The sequence below is a fragment of the Halichoerus grypus genome, chromosome 8, assembly GCF_964656455.1.
Source record: "Halichoerus grypus chromosome 8, mHalGry1.hap1.1, whole genome shotgun sequence".
NCBI lineage: Eukaryota > Metazoa > Chordata > Mammalia > Carnivora > Phocidae > Halichoerus > Halichoerus grypus.
The window spans coordinates 78,957,327-78,978,402 of record NC_135719.1 but is presented as its reverse complement, the minus strand read 5'-3'; the positions used below and the strand labels follow the sequence as shown (position 1 = coordinate 78,978,402).

Here is a 21,076-nt window from a genome sequence, read left to right as displayed (position 1 = left end):
TTGGCTCAGGTCATGATCTCAGGGTCCTGAGATAGAGCCTTGGGTCTGGCTCTGTGCTCAGTGGGGAGTCTGCTTCAGGTCTACTCTCTCCCTCCGCCCCTTTTCCCCTGTGCGCGCTCTCTCAAATAAATCTTAAAAAACAAACTATAGAGCCAAGAAAGAAGTTTGAAGAATATTTTCAGTTACTTTACATCCTCTTAGTGGCATGACTTGAAAGCATACTGGTTGCAGAAGCAGAACATCTGGGATCTAATTATGTTTTTTCCCATACATTGGTTGTGAGTTTGAGTTTAAACTTTCTGGGATTGCTATATCTGGAAATGAGGGACTGAATTAAATTATCCTGTAAACCTTTTCTAACTGTTAAATTTCGTTATTTATTTTTATTGGTTTGGGAAGAATTACAGTAGAATTATCTAAATACCAAATCCCATTGTAATTTGGGTTAATAAAGTCATACTGAAAGCTTTTGAGGATATTTTATATTTAGTCATAGAAAGACAAGTGAATATCTTTGCTTTACGTAATTGATAGCAAGTAATGTTTTCTTCCTTAGTAGTATAGAATATTAAATCTCTTCAGAAACATTTTTTACTATATCCCAAAGCTAAAATGGTGTCTGAGAAAGAGGATGAAAAGTGCTGACTTAAAAGTTTTAAAACATCTCTTCCCAGTTCATAGCTGTTAACACAGATTTTATAGATTACCTTACAAAGTATTTTTCTTCCCTATGCAGTTTTAAATTTTGTTGGAAAATGGTGTGGGGAAATAATTTTATGTGTATTCATGATTTCTGCCTTGAGCCTTTGCTTCTTGTGTTAGGTTTACAGGATCAGTTTGAAATACAAGTAAGCTATAATTAAAAAATAAAGAGAATTTCTTAGGACATTACATGCTACTTTGAAAAAGTTACTTATTGAAGAGTTTAGTATATTCACATGTCACCAATACAAAAGGTGTAAAAAAGGCATGGAGTGAGGTCTACCTTTCACCCCTGTCCCCCAGTCACTCACTTCACTTTTCTGAAAGCAACTACTGTTGGCAGTATCTTGTGTATCTTTCAGAGATAGTCTATGTGGAAGCAACTAATATTTTATGTAAAAATTATGTTTATTTTTAAATAGTACGTGCACATGATAAATTCAAAAGTGTACACAGCAAAAGAATTTTCTTTGCCTACTGACAACTCTTGGTCCCCATTTCCCTTTACAGGGACAGTCATTGTTTCTTATATGTCCTAGATATAGTCTATCATTATGTTGGCATTATTAGTGTACTGACATACTATTAGTTTATTAGTTATGGCTTTCATGATACCATCCCGAGTGAGCAGATTTATTAAGATAGTGTGTTCAAAATGATGAAATCCCTCTGATATAGAAAGTAACTGTCAAGTTTGGAAAATATTCAGACAAATTACCTTACCATTGTACTACATTTCCCTTAAAATTTTAAACTTACAACACAGGCATACACTGTCTTAACCCGCCTTTTTTGGCAGGGGGAGGTGGTATAATCTTGGTATAAGTAGAAAGATATAGAACAAAAAGATATGTGCAATTAAGTTGAGAATATTAGAGGTTTCCATGATTTGGGAAAGAAACAAGTTTATGAACTCAAAAGTGATCATAGAGAATCGCCTTTGAGCTACAGGCATTGGGTTAAGTTGGTTTGCAGCAGTGCCCTTCCTTGAAAACCAGTTCCTAGCCATGCTTCGTGCCCTCCTAGCAGATAACCTTGCTCCAGGTCCTGCTGGGATGTACTTTTGGCAATGTGGTTGGAATGTATCTGGCTCAGAATTACGACATACCACACCTGCCTAAAAAAACTTGTAGAAATTAAAAGAACTTGGATGCAAGAAGAAACCCCCTAGTTCATGAGGCAGACTCTAGCACTGCCTTCTGGATATACTGATTCTGCTGTTCTTGAGTGACTCCTTACCATCTGAACCAAAAGCTTTTGTTTTAAATTCCAGCCTCAGTGATTTTCCTCTCTGCTAGATCTGTGTTGCCTTAGAGCACAAATGGGCCACAAATTAAGAACTACCCTTTTCCAACATGCTCACCGCTTCCCTTCCTCCTTCCAGCCACTTGGGATGGCCCAAGACTGGAATTATGGTGCTAGGTTAGTAAATGTGACCCCTAATTAGTAGTCTTTCCTTTATTCTTTGGGATTTCTATTACCCCCCGCTTTTTTTTAAGAAAAATTGATGAGTTTTGTATAGTTGATCAGATATAAATAATGCTGATTTCACAGTTTAGCAATTATGATGGTTGTTTAAACATTTGGTACTAAATTATGTTGTTTCAAATAACTAAAATTAAAGTCCAAAAGCCAGTTACTCCTGAATTATCCATTAATTTTATACTGTTGTCAGGCAGCTCCAGAGTTGCTAATTTAACCAGTAAGTCTATTTGTTACTCATTAACTGAGAAACTATATTCTGAGAACCTTGTCAGGAACAAGGGAGTTTAAAAATATGTAAAATTAGGGCCTTTGTCCTCTGTAGAGTTCATAGTCTACTATGCTGTTTTTCCTCAATGATGTCTTTGATTTGGCTCTTTCCCCTCAATAGAATCATATTTACTTTACGGATTACAGATGTATTTGATATTACATGGTGGTTAAATGACAAGTTGTCCATAAAGGAAATTTTGTGCCTTTTCACAATAAAAAATGCATTTACATTATAACTTTATAGTGATTCTCATAAGAAAACTTTTTTTGTTTTTTTTCTTGCAACCAGAAATCACCATTTTAATTTGTTAAACGTATAATTAGTCCATATATTTTTTAAATATTTTTTTTAATTTAAAAAAGTGTTTGGATACATGAAAAAAACCCTCAAAACCCAAACCCACATAACACACCAGCTCCTCTACTCAGGTGCAGGTAAGCCTCCAGTGCCCTAGATGTCGCTCTGGCTCCACGATGGGGGGGGAGGTATGAGTCTCTGTGGTTACCAAGTTGGGGGCGGAGAAGCCGAGAGTGGCTGGGAAATGATGGCTGATGAAGACGAGGAAGTCAAGCAGGTCTTGCAGAAATTGCAGGTGAGCCCATAGATTAAAATCTATATGTGCCTTTGTTACTCGGGAAGAAGCGGGGAGCCCAGTTATGTAGTACCAGCGAATTCCTTGGCGCATGCAGCGTGCTGCATGTGTCGGCGAGGTTACTATAAGAACTCGCGAGGGTGCAGCCGCTGTCGGAGAGGGGAGCCTCCCGGGCCGGGGAGGAGCGCCGCCGTGTGTGGGGACCTCCTGCTGCTGACCTGAGCACACTCAGTTTCAGTCCTATGTGGAAGAGGATTTGTTGCTCCTAACTTTATTCTTGCATGTTCTTAGGGAGTTGTTTTGTTTTTTGTTTTGTTTTGTTTTGTTTCTCCCTCCATTCACCCATCACAGGTAGTATACACAGTAGTAGATCTGCAGGAACTATTACCATGTGTTGTGTTGATTCCCACAAAGGCCGTTTCTTCGCTACTTACCTGCTTTGAAATTGGCAACAAGCAGAGTAGTAGCTTGCACCACTTGTATCCTGGTCACTCCCCTCAGGACTCCACGGTTTTGATTCTTTTGCACACTTGCAGTCCCAGCTTGGGGTCTGATGACGAGGGGTCCATACTCCACTTAGTTCATAGCTGACTGCAGTTGTGACTAGGACTAGTCTTTTGTACTTGGTAGGTATGCACTAACTGGTTGTTTGCTCCTTACCTTCTTTCAGTGACCCAAGATTTTCCTCAAATCTCAGAAACTCAGTTTTTTGTGTTCTAAGACAGCCTAGAATTTATTTTTTAGTTTTATTTATTTAAGTAATCTCCATACCCAACGTGGGTCTCAAACTCACCACCAGGAGATCAAGAGTTGCATTCTCTTCAGACTGAGCCGGCCAGATGCTCCCAGTCTGGAATAAACATTAGACTGGTGACAGGTTTATAAGCTGCTTAAAGACTTGTAATGCAAAAGTTTAAACATTGGTGAGATTTGTTTGTTTCTTGAGCAGACTAAGATAATAACACTTTTTATAGAGTGTGAGCTTTATTTTACTTCCACTTGACTTAGATTAATTTCATTCCCTAGTGTGACTGGCTGAAATTAGAGATTCTCAATCCTGGCTCCATATTGGAAACATTGTGTATATGTATAAAAAAATTCTGAAGAGGTACACTAAACAGTGGTTATCCCTGAGGTTGGGGTGATTATGAGGCATTTTTTATTTTGTATTTTTTACATGTACTTATTTAAATTTTAGTAACTTACATATATTACTTTTTCCATGAGACAAGAAATTATTAAAAATGTTCACCCCAGCAAAATAAAACAACAAAGCCAAACAATTTCTTGCGTATTTGCTTTCAGGACTAGAAACAGACACTGAGACCCTCTCTAAAATTCCTGATTTACAGCCATGCGCATTGCAGGGCACAAGGAATTGGGTTGTAAGTTTTGCTGGGAACAGTCTTTTCCTGGGCTCATTTGTGGTAGACGGACTAAGCATGTATGCGTGGGGTATCTTGGGCGGCGTGGGCAGGAATGGTGCAGGAATGGAATGGGGGAATGGAATAGAGGAGAGGAAGAGGATAGTGATGTTGCTATCCATGGGAATGGTGGTACGTTTTGATTTCATTGTCATTTTAGGGCAGAAGGAATGTCATAAAAGGATATTTCTCAAAGTGTGTTTTACAGACCATTTTCATTACAGTCATCTGGGGTGCTTGTGAAAAGGTGTTTGAGTTCTGCTGAAGCTTCTAAAATCGGAATCTGCAGGCTGAGTCCTGAAAATAATACACACAATAAAATTTGAAAAACATTGCTGCTACAGAGGGGACTGTCCCTTCTCTTTGCTCTGGGTAGGGTTTTAAAATAAGTATAGCACTTATGTGTTTGTTAGAGACAGGAATGATTCATTAAGCCATTCAATCAACATTTTTAATGAGAGCCTACCGTGTTCCAAGCCCTATTGTCATATTCAGGTATAGCTTTGAACACAGGAGATGGGACATGAGGACCCTCCCATCATGGAGCTTACATTCTAGGGATGGAGACAGACAACAGACAGTTAATGTATAGGTCACATAATTTCAACTGGTAAGGACTATGAAGAAAAATAAAGTATGATTAAGAGGGGAAGTGGTTACTTTAGTTTGGATAGTCAGGGAAAGCCTCTGAGAAGTTGATAGTGAACTGAGATCTAAATGATAATGAGGAATGAGGCATGCAAAGATCTGGGGAAAGAGTGTCCAAGCAGAGGGAATGGCATATATAAACCCCCACAGTGGGATTGAGCTTGCTGGATCCGAGGAACTCAGTGAAAGCCAATGTGGCTTGAGTATTGTAGAAGCGAGGGTGTGTGAGAGCGAAGGGAAAGGAAGTTTGTGGCAGGGTGAGTAGTAGTGTGAGGTCAGATCGTACCGTCTTCTAGGCTGTGGTCAGGAGTTAGATTTTATTCTATCTACAGTGGAAAACTGAGAGTTTGTGATGTGCTGTGCATTTTTGTAAGGTCATTCTGACTACAATAAGGAGAATGTGAGAGAGTAGAGACAAGATGACCAGGTAAGAAGCTATTGCAACAGTCCGGGCAAGTAATGGTGCCGATTTAGCCCGGGAGAGTCCTAGTGGGATGGAGACAGGTAGATGGATTTAGGATGTACTGTGGAGGTAGTTAAGATGTGACAGAATTGTGTTATATATTTCTGCTGCTGGTCAGTTTCACACTAGATAAAGGAAGAGCTTTGGTGTCACAGGAAGACTCAGAGACAGAGGTATTTAAAATAGGAAAGGGAACATTTACTTGGGTCAAAGGCAAAAGAGCCAGAAGGTGACTTGACAAAAACAAAACAAAACAACAAAAACCACGAGTATTTAAAGAAACAAAATCCTGTAAAAATACCAAGGTCCTCAAACTTAAATCGATCTCTTTGTCGCGGAAAAGAATGGCTCTCACATGTTTATCATCATCACAATGGTCATGTATTTTCAGATACTAGCATAGGAAAAATCAGGGATATGATTGTTTTTGTTAGGAAGTCCAGTTTTAAGGGTGCATTTCAAAGTTTTGTACTCTGGGGACCAGTAGCATAGGATTACCTTATTAACTGTTTTATCTCAAGTTGCAAAGTGTTTTCCTCCCCTTGACTGTGGTATATGAAGTGCTTAGTCATACTGGAAGCCCTGTTGGGGCTGGGGGAGAGAGAACTATCATCATGGGGCCGGGACTGGCATGGGACTATATGAGCGTGGTGCTGGGACCTGGCTACTTTTCTTCATGATCTGTGGCATTTTGGTAGACCCGTCCGCTGGCCTCTTGTGTCATTCCTCAGTGAGATAGAGGATCCGTGTTTCTAGACCAGAGCTGGTATGGCTAGCTAGTCTCAAATTTCCTTGTCTGGCGTTCTCTTCTCTTAATGGTACTATTCTTACACTTCCTAGGCACTGGTGGATCAGCTGTATTCATTTCGAGAGTGCTATTTTGAGACACATGGTGTTGAGGATGCTGGAAGGAAGCAACAGGATGTGCGGGAGGAGATGGAGAAGACCCTGCAGCAGATGGAGGAAGTAGTGGGTATGAGTGGCAAAGAGCATGCAACCCCCTGCCCTTCGCTGAAATGCGATAGAGTTTTGCTCTCTCTCTGTGAAGTCTTTGGTATCCTATTTGTGGCTGCTACAGGATGGTACAACAGAGTATTTCTTCTGAGGGCCCCTGTGTAGGATGGCTACCTTTTAGTCCTCTAAACTGTGTTTTCTAAAGTTTGATTATAGCAAATGCCATGAAATAAAAGAAATACCTGTTGCTTAAACTACTCTTTTTTTTTTTTTTTTTTTTAAGATTTATTTATTTGAGAGGTAGAGAGTGTGTGTGAGCTGGGGGAAGGGCAGAGGGAAAGGGAGAGGGGGAGCAGACTCCCTGGTGGCGGAGCATGGAGCCCCACTCGGGGCTCGATCTCAAGACTCCGAGATCATGACTTGAGCTGAAACCAAGAGGTGGACGGACACTCAACTGACTGAGCCACCCAGGTGCCCCTAAACTCTTCTTCTTAATTGACCTTTCTGCCTCTAATTTCTTTTACTTCCAAGTTAATTTATGTAATGGCCATGCCATTATCTTTTTAACTATTACTTCATGCATTTAATCTTATCCTTTTGTCTGCCTCTTTGCTCAAGTATCAGAGAGTCCTACTATTGACTGGTTGAAGTGTAAACACCTTAATTTGGTATCCAAGTCTCCATTATCTGACCATTTTGTTTGTATTTCTTCTACTCTTATCTGTGACTACTTACTTAACAGAGGAACTTTTTGTTTCTTTCAGGATGTTTTTGTTTCTTTCAGGATGGACTATCCATTCTCCCTTGTACATGCCACTTGGATTTCTGCCTCTCTGCCTTTGTGTATATCATTTTCTTAACTGGAGGATCTTGTCCTTTTCTCCTTTTCACTTTTTTTTTTTTGAACATTTTTTAAAGATTTATTTATTTATTTGAGAGAGTGAGAGTGAGCGAGCATGGTGGGGGTGGGGTCACTGAGAGAGGAACAGAGGGATAGAGAGAATCCCAAGCTGACTCTCTTGCTGGGTGTGGAGCCTGATGCGGGGCTTGATCTCACTACCCTGAGATCATGACAGGAGCTGAAATCAAGAGTCGGATGCTTAACCAAATGAGCCACCCAGGTGCCCCCCCTTTCACTTTTTAAAGCCCATTCATTGGGTGTATGCCATATGCCCCTTTTCATTGTTGTTTTATTTTTTTTAAAGATTTTTTAAATTTATTTGAGAGAGAGAGAGAGCACGAGTGGGGTGAGGGGCAGAGGGAGAAGCAGACTCCCCACTGAGCAGGGAGCCCAATGTGGGACTTGATCCCAGGACCCTGGGACCATGACCCGAGCCGAAGGCAGATGCTTAACGACTGAGCCACCCAGGCGCCCCTCGTTGTTTTAATTTTCCATGAATATGGTTTGTCCTCTCCACTAGATTGTAAGCCCCTTCAAGGTAGGGATAATGCTTTCTTAGTTACCCTATTAACCTAACCTAGTACTCTGCAAATGGTAGGCTTTCAGTGTTATTGAAAGCATGGGGGCTTTGGTAGGCTTTCAATAAGTGGTTTGTTCATAAAGAGTTTCTTCAACTGTTTCATTCCTAGGGCCGACCTGAGGTTATTTCTTGGGAGAAAGTGCCCTGGTCCTCTCTGTAAGACTGCCTGGGTTTTTCTAATTTCCTCCATTTTCCCTTTCCTCCTAGGTTCTGTCCAGGGCAAGGCACAGGTTCTGATGCTGACTGGGAAGGCACTGAATGTGACTCCTGACTATAGTCCTAAGGCTGAGGAGCTTCTGTCAAAGGCTGTGAAGCTGGAGCCCAAGCTGGTGGAAGCCTGGAACCAGCTGGGTGAGGTATACTGGAAGAAAGGCGATATTGCGGCTGCCCACACCTGCTTCTCAGGAGCCCTGACCCATGTGAGCCGTCTACTGTCCCCTTGGAAAACACAGATGGGGAAGGCTGAGATTCCTTTGGTTTTGTGAATTTCCCTAGGATATGAATACCAGAATAGAACTGTGCTAGAACTAGGAGAATGGAATCAGAGGGGAGGAAGATGTGGGGAGCAGACCTGGCTGAGGAAGACAGGGACAGGGGACTGAGAAAGGAAGATGATGGGATCAGGTTCAGGGAGAGATGAGAAGTGAAGAAAAATTAACAGCCAAGTTGATCCTTGTAGATGGCAGTAAGAATTAAGATGAGACATTAGATTTAGAAGATTAAGATAGAAAAGATCTGGAAAGGGGAAATAGAATCAGGAAGGTTGAGTATGTGTCTTCTCCATTTGCAGTGCAAGAACAAAGTGTCCCTTCAAAACCTGTCCATGGTCCTTCGCCAGCTTCGGACGGACACTGGAGATGAACACTCTCGTCATGTCCTGGACAGTGTCCGACAGGCTAAGTTGGCTGTGCAGATGGATGTCCACGACGGCCGCTCCTGGTGTGAGTGCTCTTAAAGGAGCTCCAGCAAGGTTCTAGAGCAGTGGTTCTCAACATGGCTACACATGCCAGAACCTTCTGGAGCCCGGCTCTTGGGTCTGATTCTAAGTGTCAAGCCTGGGCATCTTTGTTTTGAAGCAACCTGAAAGGTATTTTGATGAACCACTGTTTTAGGAACTCTTTGATCATCCAAGAGAGGACGCTTATGTTCCCACATAAGCAAGGCAGGGCTTTTGTGCGGTCTGTTCAGGTTTCTGCTCTGGGTCTGCGTTTGCCTCTTTATCCCTGTGAAGTTTGGAGTATACCAAATACAGTGTTATCACTGGGTTTTGTCAGATGTGGGACCTTTCAAGTAGACTTTTGAGGGTAACCAAAATAGGTCATATCTTGAATCTGGGCTCTGAGGCGACTCACCACTGTTTCTTGGGTTTTTTTCCTTACTTAGGTGGGGCAGGATGGCTAGAGTGGGCTGCAGCTGGGTGTCTCCCCTCCCCCACGTGGATGGGTATGGCCAGGTGGTATTTTCCTTCCTCAGGTTAGTTAGGCTCTGGTTAGCTAGTTTCTCCTGAGGGCAGGCCTTGTGAAGAACAGGGTGCTCTAGCATATTTCGGAACAAGTTCTTTCTCCCCTTCCCCCTGCTGGAAGTATGAGGGGATTTTTCTCGGATGCTTGCTGTGGGAATCTGGTTGAGCTTCTGGAGGTAAATCTCACAGTATCGTGGGGACCTCCTTATGCCTGGGACCCCTGGAGTTTCCGACTCCCAGACTTGTCCACATTGACCCTCCAGCTCTTTGTCAGTTACAGTTCGCGTGCTCCTACCTCAGCACTAGTACTGCGGCTCGGGAGCTCCTGCCCTGGTGAGCCACAGTCCCTGTGTTTGCCTGTCTTTCTCCAGTTTTAGGGGCAGTAGTTTGCCCTGTGTTGTTCCCTGTCTTACGGCTCCAAGAAGAGTTGTGGAGTTTTCAGTCCATCAGGATGGAGTGGTGACTTCCCAGCCCCTTACAGGAGGAACCGGAAACCCTTTGTTTCTCTTTCAGATATTCTGGGGAATGCATATCTTTCTCTTTACTTCAATACTGGCCAGAACCCCAAGATCTCCCAGCAAGCCCTCAGTGCCTATGCCCAAGCAGTAAGTATTTATGGTCACAGCAGAAGCAAGAGCGTCATTCAGTCTTCTGCGTGGCTCTTTCGCAAGCAGCATGGGCAGTACTCAGTGGCATCCAGTGTGTGTGGTTTTGCAGAGCTCTAGCTACAGAGGTGACTTACTTCTCATAACTGGAGTGTTAGCGACCACTGGCAGGGCGCCGCCGTGCTAGACGGGCCTTCGAACTCTCTGCAATTCCTACCGGCGCTCATAACCAAATCACAGAGCCCATCCCAGTGTGTTCATCTTTTGTGGTGGGGAGAAAAGTCTATATTAAAATAATGCTATTCATATTTGTGTACGTGTTTAAGGAAAAAGGAAAGCTCTAATACTTAAGTATAAAGTGCTATCCCGTGATAAACCATGAGATACTATGGCTCTGGATTTCCCACAGGCTAAAATCAAAAACAGTAGGGACACCTGGCTGGCTCAGCTGGTAGAGCACGCGACTCTTGATCTCAGGGTTGTGAGTTGAAGCCCCACGTTGGGTGTAGAGATGACTTAAAAATAAAAGCTTTAAAATAGAAAACAGCATATAGCCCATTCTGCATCATTTCCTCAGGATTAATCTGCTGGTGCTCATGCTTTGTTTAGGCCTTTCAAGCCGTTTTTCTATCAATAGCTGCTTACATGGGGGATTCCTTCAGGCTTGAGCTCCTGATTACTCTTTATCAGAAGGTTCACCTTGGCCTTCTGAGCAGTTTTTATTTGGGCCTCATATTCACCTTTCTTTTTTTGCTTTCTTGCTTCTCTTGACTTGGAGAATTGCTTTTTAACTTACCATTACTTATTTTATTCTGTGTGGCAGAATATTCTATTCATGTTTGTAGTTTAGGGACTGACCTTTTTTCCATCAGGGAACTTGAAGGCAGAGGGATTATATTTTAGTCTAATTTCTTACTTTGGTGGATGTTTACATTAAAAAAAATAGTAACAGTGTACTCTTTTTTTTTTTTTTTAAAGATTTTATTTATTTATTTGACAGATAGAGAGCACAAGTAGGCAGAGCGGCAGGCAGAGGGAGAGGGAGAAGCAGGCCCCCCACTGAGCAGGGAGCCCTGTGAGGGGCTCGATCCCAGGACTCTGGGATCATGACTGGAGCCAAAGGCAGACACGTAACTGACTGAGCCACCCAGGCGCCCCAACAGTGTACTCTTTAAAAATTTTATATTTGGCTTCTGCTAAATTGTTGCTTTTAACTCTTAATTTCTTCACCCAAACCTGCATTTTTAAACATATTCAAACCAACCATTTAAACAATTTTAATCCATGTTGTTTGTACTTTTGTGATGTGCTCGGCAATGAACATAATCAGAAAAATAAGCTGAACATAGCCCTGAACATAGCAGTTTCTTCACAGCACATCTGCCTGAACTTTCATGTAGTTTCTGGCCATCTATTTAAATTAGAGAATCAGAATTTGACTTTTAGTGGGTGTTTGAAGGGGGCTTGAATATAGAAACATGCTTCTACCTGTATCTGGAGCTGGGCTCGTGGGGGAAAGGAAATGTATTAAATTGACGACATTTCTTTTCTAGGCCTTCCTCATTTATATCATTATCTCACCATTAAAAATTTTTTTTTTTATCAGAATGCTTTTATACTTTTCTTTTATCTTTGTGCTGGTGCATGGATAAATTATAATCATATTTCAGAAAGTTTCATGCGCACACAAAAACCCTTACCTCTTTGAGGTGTCAGGGACTGAGTAATATACCACTCAAGCGGTTACTGTGTAACAGTGTGGGTATAGGTAACATTTTGACAGGGAAGAAACTTTGAATTTTTCCAGGGGGAAGAGGTCTAGGGCATGTTGGGCATGGCCATCGGTAAGAGTGAGACAGGTTCCACTGATGGTTTTTTTCTCTCTCTGTAGGAGAAGGTTGACAGGACAGCTTGCAGCAATCCTGATCTTCATCTGAACAGGGCAACGGTAAGACCTGCAGGGTGGTGGTCATCTGCAAGTCACCCAAGTGACAGCTGGGTCTTAGCTTGGAACGATAACTGAGTATTCATAGGGACAAGGTTGAGTACAAACTGTGGGAGGAAAGCCACATTATTTTGAGGGAGAGCTGGCTCAGTTTGACTTTAGGATCTGATGGGGCCTCTGGTGGTAAGGTGGATGGGGCCGAGGAGGTGGAGAGTACACAGAGGATAGAGGGACAGTTTAGAAGACTTTTCTGAAATGTTCAATATAAATATAAAAATAGAATGACCCACTGTATGCAGCGTAACTATTTTCAAATTTGGAAATTAGTGTCTTTGAAACAATTCCATCTTCGGGGTTTGTGACCCCTTAGCCAAGGTGAGGGCTATAAAGCACTACTGTTTCTTCAGGCTGTTCATCGTAGAGCAGGAAAGCCACGGGGAAGGAAACAGTTCATTTCTGTAGATTCCTAGCACACTGTGCCATCACTCCCCCTGCCGTAGTTTGTGTTAGATACACATGTACTTGGGAGGTTTTCGTTTACTTCTTGTGCAGTTACATAAATATGAAGAGAATTACGGGGAGGCCCTGGAGGGCTTCTCTCGGGCTGCAGTCCTGGACCCTGCTTGGCTGGAGCCCCAGCAACGAGAGCAGCAGCTTCTGGAGTTCCTGAGTAGATTAACCAGCTTCCTTGAGAGCAAGGTAAAGGTGTCAAAAGACTGAACTCTGCTTTTATTCTGTGGGTCAATAAAGTAAGAATAAAGTAGGCTTCGGTCGCAGTGACTCTATCTACAGAAGTGGGTAGGTGGGAGTAGGAGTAGACTCTCAGAGCGACTAGTTTACATCTTCTTATCTATTCCCCCACCCCCCTTTTTTTTTTGGCAGGGAAAGGTGAAGACCAAAAAGTTGCAGAGCATGCTGGGAAGCTTGCGCCCAGCCCATCTAGGCCCTTGTGGTGATGGGCGCTACCAGTCGGCCTCTGGGCAGAAGTTGACCCTGGAGCTCAAGCCACTGAGTGCCCTACAGCCCGGTGTGAACAGTGGTGCCGTGGTCCTAGGAAAGGTGGTGTTCAGCCTCACCACAGAAGAGAAGGTCCCCTTGTGAGTTTCTCTTGCCTTTCCTCTTTTTCATTCTTTTGAACTAATGAGTCTCACTTCCTGGCCCTTCTCTGACAGTTGAGGACGTTGTCAGTGGTCACAGATGAGTGCGTTCTGCTTCCTTCTGTGACTGTCCAGTGAGCAGGTATTGTCTAGGTGATAACTCACGATCTCTCCCTAGATTTTGTCATCACCCATTTTTTTTTTTTCCCTGGAACTTGGTGCTCTGTGGATTACAACATCCATAGCTGAAATCTGAATGCTGTTTTTTATTTTTATTTTTTATTTTATTTTATTTTATTTTTTATTTTTTTAAAAGATCTTATTTATTTGAGAGAGAGAGTGAGAGAGAGAGCACAAGAGGGGGTAGGGTCAGAGGGAGAAGCAGAGTCCCCATTGAGCAAGGAGCCCGATGCAGGACTCGATCCTGGGACTCCAGGATCATGACCTGAGCCGAAGGCAATCGCTTAACCAATTGAGCCACCCAGGCGCCTGAATGCTGTTTTTTATAAGGCAGATGGAAACCTTGAAATTTTCCTGCCTCTTTGTATTTTCATGATCACAGAAGTAGGAGGAGGGAGAGTTTTCAGTCCTCTTTGGACTTAGGTATGCCTAGGCAGTTCTGGAAGGTTAGCTTTGAGTTAGAATTTAAGGCCTGATGGGAAGATTGTCTTAGATGTTATTCAACAAATATTTATTGAACATCTGGTATATGTGTGGTAGGGAGTGAAATGTAAAGGATCCAAGTGAAGGTGCTTACAATCTAGCAGAGGAAATGAGTTAACATTCATTTAGAAAAAATATTTTTTTAAGATTTTATTTTTTAAGTAATCTGTACACTCTTAGTGCAGGGCTTGAACTCACAAGCCCAAGATCATGAGTCGCACACTCTACTGACTAAGCCAGCCAGCCAGGCACCCCTCACGTAGAAAATTTTTAATTCTTTATTTTTTTAATTCAGATTTTTTTTATTATGTTAATCACCATACATTACATCATTAGTTTTAGATATAGTGTTCCATGATTCACTGTTTGTGCATAACACCCAGTGCTCCATGCAGAACGTGCCCTGCTTAATACCCATCACCAGGCTAACCCATCCCCCCAACCCCCTCCCCTCTAGAACCCTCAGTTTGTTTCTCAGAGTCCATAGTCTCTCATGGTTCGCCTCCGAAAATTTTTAATTCTTGAAAAATTAGTCTGTTTCATCACTCCTTGGTCCGTCACTCACTTCCTAATCCCTCATTGACTGGTTTCCTTTTTCTGGTTTCTACTGAATTTGTTTTGTCTGGCATCACCAGTGTCTGGTTCCGTGGCTTCCACTACGTGGCTCCGCAACATTCTGAGTGCTCTCTCACTGTTCCCTTTCATATCACTTCTGCTTCATCCAAACTGAAACACTTCCCATCATACGCCTAAGCTTTCTCCATGGACTTCTCTAGAGACATATGAGTGGAAGATCAAGAAGATAGTTGAGAAAAGTTCAGTTAACTAGAGCAGACCCTAGAACTAAGAGGAATGAGAAGGAGAGATAGACAAAGGTGGATTTTAGGGGGCTTTGAAGATATATATTTTGTCACTCCTTGGTTTCTCTTTTTCTTAAATTCTAAATGTTAAGTTCCAGGAGGACTCTGTTTTTGTTCCTTTCCTCTTTTCTCCCTTTACCAGGATGGCAAATAGGTGCCAAGTTCTGTCACTTGGCAGTGGCTGTCCAACGGACTGTGTAGAAGTGTTCTGAGGCTTCGATTGGATTCACCAGGAGACTGCTGGGCTTGATTGCAATGTTGGTTATGAATTCAGGTGTGCCAAGTGATGGCATGAGCCCCAGTTCTTCACCATCTCATTTATAGGTCATGTCTTTTGGTGATGTCATATAAACCCAAGGCATGCTGCCCCTGCCGTGCTCACAGGTGCATCTCCAGTCCAGGCCTCATTTCTAAGTTTTGGATTCCTATATCCAGCTACCTCTGGGCTCCCATCAGAAATCTCTAACTCAATATGTCCAAAATTACTCGCTTCCTCTTTCTCTCTAAACTGTTTCTCCTCCCTAACTTCCTTGTCAATCAGTGGTACTGCTTCTGTTCAGTCATTTAATTAAGACTTCTGGAAGTTGTTCTAGAATTCTCCATTCTTCTGCATTGTGGCACTCACCAAGTCATATATATATATATATATATATATATATATATATATATAGTTTTTTTTTTTAGTCCCTACTTTTCTGTCTCAACAGACTCAATTTAGCCCCTTATTGCTTCTCCAGACACGTCTTCTGACTCCTTGTTTTTTGTCCAGTATTCCACAGTGCAGAGAAATAATTCCCAGACGCAGAACTGAGCATTGCCATTTCTTTATAAAATCCCTTCCTACTACTTCCTATCCCTTCAGGATAAAGTTTGAACTCTTAGGTTAGCTTAGCATGCAGAGTCCTTCATAATCTGCTCCCTGCTTGCCTCTTTCCATTCTCTTGTTTCACTTTCCCACTTGTACCTCTTGTGCCTGTCACGGCATTATTTTGTAGGTTCCAGAACAGCTGTTTTCATGCCTCTGTGCCTTTACACACAGTTTGTGTCTGTCTGGATAATCCTTTGGCTCCTTCTTGATACAGCTCACATTTTCCGCCACAACATTTTATTTTGAAATTTTTCAAACATGGCAAAATTGAAAGAATTTTGCAGTGAACATCTGCATACCCAACCACCTATATTCTACCACCAATATCTCGCTTGGTTTCTCACATATCTGTCTATCCCCTTATTCATCCATTGATCCGTCTTATTTTTGGTGCATTGCAGAGTAAATTGCAGAGATCAATATACTTTCCTTTAAATACTTCAGCATGTAGTCATTAACTAGAGTTTAGTATTTGTTTAGTTTTCTTCTTTTTATGTAAAATTTACATAGAATGAAATATACAAATCTTAGTGTACATTTGCTAAGTTTTGACTAACATACATCTGTGTAACCCAAACACCTGTCAGGATAGAGCACATTACTTACCAGCACCTCAGAAAGTTCTCTTGTGTTCCCTCCCGGTTAATCCCCGTTTCCATTCTGCCCCAGAAGTTTTCTGTTCCTACTGAGGATTAGTTTTCCTTTTGTAACCCAGATAATTTTTTATCCTTTACCATTCCGTTTGAGGGTCTCCTCCTCAAGGAAACCTTCCCTGCTTTCTAGTTTTGAACATTTCTCCTCTGGGTTCCCGTGGTCCCACCTTTGGCCTCACTGAACTCAGCACGAGGGAGAAGCTGTCTGTTCTAGCACCTCTCACACTTGTCCTGTAAGTGACGGTTTAAGTGTCTGCTCCTGCTAGACTGTAAGCTCACTCATAGCTGGATCAGTGTCTTCTTGCTAAGCACAAAGCTTGACACATGATAGGTTTTCAGTGAAAGTTTGTGGGATTCAATGAAATTGACAGTGATGGTTAGAGAGTTGGAAGGTTGTGATGATTAAATTGATAGACCAGGAATAATGTTGCATCTGCAACATTTTGAGCTGGTTCATTATTAGTGTTTGTTGAATGGTCCCAGCATGCAGATATCTCAAGTGTGTGGCACAGTGACTGATGAGTCTTGTGCATATGCTTTATCAAAGATACTATATATGTAAGACAGATGAGGACGCACACATGCATAGTGGATGATGGTACCTGTTGTAAGTTTTCTAAATAAGTAACTGAGAAAGCATTTGTTTATTTTGTTGATATTTTAAAACCACTGTTTTTGCTCTTCTTTCCTGCCCACTTTCCTCCCTTAACCCATCTTAACCTGGCAGTACCTTTGGCCTGGTAGATTCAGATGGACCTTGCTATGCAGTGATGGTGTATAATATGGTACAGAGTTGGGGAGTGCTCATTGGGGACTCTGTAGCCATTCCTGAGCCCAACCTTCGGCTTCACCGAATTCAGCACAAAGGAAAAGTGAGTGATGGCCAGGATTTTTTCCCAGCTCATAGGCTCTGAAAGTGGGGCCAAGTTTGTCTCTTTTAACGAATATGTAAAGTAATGCATATATATGTATGTGTGTATATATATGATATGCATATGTATGACATACATATACATACATGTAATTTTTTTTTTTACTAGAAAGGGAAACTACTGGTAAACAAAAAGAATTTTAAAAATGGACTGGACAGAGAAAGACAAATACTGTATGATATCACTTCTATGTGGAATCTAATAAAGCTCAACTTAGGAGAAGAGAATAGAATAGTAGTTGCTAGGGGCTGTAGGGGTGGGTGAACTGGGGAGATATTGTTTAAGGGTGCAGACTTGCAGCTAGTAGATAAATACATCCTTGAGAGCTTATGCATAGCACAGTGATTACAGACAACTATATGGTTTTATATGCGTCAGAGTTGCCAAGAGACTAGATCTTAATTGTCCCCATGACAAAAAGTAATGACAGTTATATGACATGATAGAGGTGTTAGTTGACACCGTGGTGATCATCATATTCCACTATATAAATATATTAGATAAACATGTTAGTGTTAGATGCCAGTTACCGCAATAAAATTTTTTAAAAAAATGGACCGAAATATTATCACCCAGATGTTACTACTGTTAGCAGTTTCGTATGTACACCCCCAGTCTTTTTTTTCATAAATCTACACATACACATTCATATGTATATTTTTAATAAGGAGTAGAATATTATATGTAATGTTTGTGAATATTTCCTGTGTTTTTACATACTCTACAACATTGTTTTAAATTGACATGCAGAGGTGGTGATGAAGATGATGATGATAGTTAACATTTACTGAACACATAACCGACTGCTGGCTGCTGTGTTAGGAGCTTTTTTTGCCCGTCCTGGCTCATTTCATATGGAAATCTTACATGAGTTGCTATTTAACCACTTGCTCACCATTTATAGAGTAGGGGTTGGCAAATGGCGGCCTATTGACCAAATCTGGCCCCTGCCCATTTCGTATAGCCTGTGAGACAAGAATAGTGTCTGTATTTTTATTTTTATTTTTTTATTTTTTTCAAAGATTTTTTTTATTCATAAGAGAGAGAGGCAGAGGGAGAAGCAGGCTCCCCATTGAGCAGGGAGCCTGATGTGGGACTCGATCCCAGGACCCTGGGATCATGATCTGAGCCGAAGGCAGAAGCTTAACCATTTGAGCCACCCAGGTGCCCCGTGTCTGTATTTTTAAATGAAAACAGTTGGAAGAAGAAGAATAATTTGTGATACCTGAAAATTCCAGGAAATTCAAATTTCAGTGTCCGCAGGTTAATTTTTTTGGAACCCAGCCACGCTCATTTGTTCACGATTGTCTGTGGCTGCTTTTTGCACAGCAGTGTCAGAGTTGAATAGTTCCATGACAGAGACTGTGGGACCCACAAAGCCTTAACTGTTACTTGGCCCTTTACAGAAGAAATTTGCTGCCCCCAGATCTAGACTATTTCTCATTTTTCCCTGTCATAAAGGCACTGTAGTGAAAAAATTTATATCTGTCCATATCCAGGATTATTTACTTAAATGAATTTCTAAGGTAGAATTCTGGCTCCAAAGGGTGTGCAGAGTTCTGAGACTTTTGATACATATTGCCAAGTTAATTTTTGGAATATTGTACCAGTTAGTACACACAGTAGATGTGAGTGATTGTTTCTCTGTAGTTTTCTCAGCTCCGGGGAGAAAGCTTTGAAACATTATATGCTGCTTTTACATGAAAAATATATTTCGGGCCTTATAAACACTTGGACTAAGAGTTTCTCAGAATTTTCACTGGCGGCTCTGTGTATCTGAGTTTTTGTTTGTTTTTAAGATTTTATTTTTAAGTAAGCTCTACACCCAACATGGGGCTCGAACTCATAGCCCTGAGATCAAGAGTCACATGCTCCACCAACTGAGCCAGCCGGGCGCCCCTGTGTGTATCTAGTTTTAATTGTCAGGAAACCTGGGAAGGGCAGATTACGTGGAAGTTAGTGGTGCCCTTTGGCTAGGCTGTGCCGGAACTTGTCTTTTTTCAGAGAATTGTCCCATTCTTGTGGTGATGTTACTGGCATCCCGCCTGCCCCAGATTTTCCTTCTGAAGATTGAAAACTTGGGGCAAATTATATCCCTAGCTCAGCTTCGTTTCTTTAATGTGAGATGGAGGTAAGGGGTGTATGTCCTGCGGGGGAAGGAAGGGGGAGTAAGTCCCAGGTGGTGTATCCCTGTGGAGTTGCTTCCGTTTCAGGATCTATCTTGAGCCTCTGTGCGTTTGTCTTTTCTAGGACTATTGCTTTTCCAGTGTTCGTGTGGAAACACCCCTCCTGCTAGTGGTGAATGGGAAGCCCCAGGGCTCCAGTAGCCAGGCTGCTGCCACCGTGGCGTCGCGGCCCCAGTGTGAATGAGCTTACTTGACTGGCACGCTGAAGAAGGAGTTGGCGCGAGAGGAGAAGCTCACAGGCCCTTGGCCGCCGGACCAGCGACATCCCGGCACTCGGCCGGGCCAGGGCGGATGTTTGAGATGATGACTTTCCTTTCCTCTGCCCTATGAGGCACTGTGTGTCTCTTCTTTCCCTCCTTTTATCCTGTTCCAGCTCTCTCTGGGGCCACACGCTCCCCTGGTATAACCTCTGCTGCCTCTTTCATTGCTCTTCTGTTTTAGGCAAAGAGCATGGAATTGGTAGAAGGGTTGGGATCTTGCCATGGGACAGAGTTCCCAAGGTTCTTGTTCTTCTTGCCTCCTTCCTGAGCCTCATGTGTATATATCATTTCAGTATTTATTGCTAAGGGAGGGGGCTTAATTTTTTAATGGCTTGTTTTTTTTTGTTTTGTTTTTGCAATTTTTATTTTATTTTATTTTTGTTTTTAAACTTTAGGTCCTTCCCCTTTGGGGCTGGAACAGAATTAAATTTGTTTGGAGAAAAAAATACTGTGTAGTTTGGCTTCATTCTCTCTAAGCTAGAATTTTGGTTTTAGGATCACTTTAATCCATTGGTGTAATCCCTGCCCCCCCCGGCTTTTTTTTTCCCTTTACATAAAATAGTTCATTTCTCTCCCAGTTAAAAGAATTCTGGCAACAGGTAGCCAAGGGCAGGAATGGCAACCCCACAGAGTTGCTGGGAAGTTCCGCATTCTGTCATCCTTAGGGGTGGCCCTCATCATGGTGTAAGATGACAGCAATATTATTCTAATAGTGTTACTAGGCTGCAAGACCAGAGGGAGCTAGATATTCAGTTCCTTTAGATTATAGTGATACATTTTGTAATAGTTTTGCTCTCTTTTTCTCCTAAGATTGATTTATTTGAGAGGGAGAGAGAGAGTGCACACATGTGTGAGTGGGGGGAGAGAATCTTCGAGCAGACTTCCCACTGAGTGTGGAACCTGACTTGAGACTCAATCTCACGACCCATGAGATCATGACCTGAGCCAAAATCAAGTCAGACGCTTAACCGACTGAGCCACACAGGCGTCCCTATAATAGTTTCTCTTAATATCCTTATGGAAAAATGTGAAGGAGGATTAATAACCAACTGAATGGCTGTAACCAGAGAGTACATTAATGGATACAGATTAATTTGGAAGACTTCTGGTGATCTGGCTTAGGTCTTTGTTTGGTCCTGTTGAACTTTTTCTTTTTTTTTTAAAGATTTATTTGTTTATTTTAGAGAAACAAAGAGAGCATGCAGGGGGAGGGGCAGAGGAAGAGGGAGAGGGACAAGCAGACTCCCTGCTGAGGGAGGAGCCTGATGCCGGGCTCGATCCCATGACCCTGAGATCATGACTTGAGCCAAAATCAAGAGTCAGATGCTTAACTGACTGAGCCACCCAGGCGCCATGGTTCTGTTGAACTCTTGATCAGTAACTTGAATATCGTTGGTGACTCACTGATTATAATTTATAAAGAATGTAAAACAGACGACTCCCCAGAGAATGGGGGATAAGCTAAATGGATGATAAAACTAAAGAAGGTACAAGGGCTGAATCTAAGATAAAAGTTTGAAGTCCA

At 42.1% G+C, this 21,076-nt stretch overlaps 1 protein-coding gene across 2 annotated transcripts; it reads left to right on the top strand.

Annotated features, from left to right (window-relative positions):
• Positions 1 to 2,958: 2,958 nt before the first annotated feature.
• TTC5 (tetratricopeptide repeat domain 5) lies at positions 2,959 to 20,003 on the top strand. Of its 2 annotated transcripts, XM_036118032.2 has the most exons (10): positions 2,959 to 3,050; positions 6,426 to 6,558; positions 8,228 to 8,439; positions 8,811 to 8,961; positions 9,996 to 10,087; positions 11,979 to 12,035; positions 12,585 to 12,731; positions 12,915 to 13,129; positions 16,901 to 17,045; positions 19,356 to 20,003. In XM_036118032.2, the coding sequence occupies exons 1-10, from the start codon at positions 3,000 to 3,002 to the stop codon at positions 19,473 to 19,475; spliced, it is 1,323 nt and encodes a 440-aa protein (XP_035973925.1). In that variant the 5' UTR covers positions 2,959 to 2,999; the 3' UTR covers positions 19,476 to 20,003. The 2 variants fall into 2 exon arrangements, with proteins under 2 accessions (XP_035973925.1, XP_035973926.1); XM_036118033.2 differs by lacking the exon at positions 16,901 to 17,045.
• The last annotated feature ends 1,073 nt before the right edge of the window (positions 20,004 to 21,076 follow it).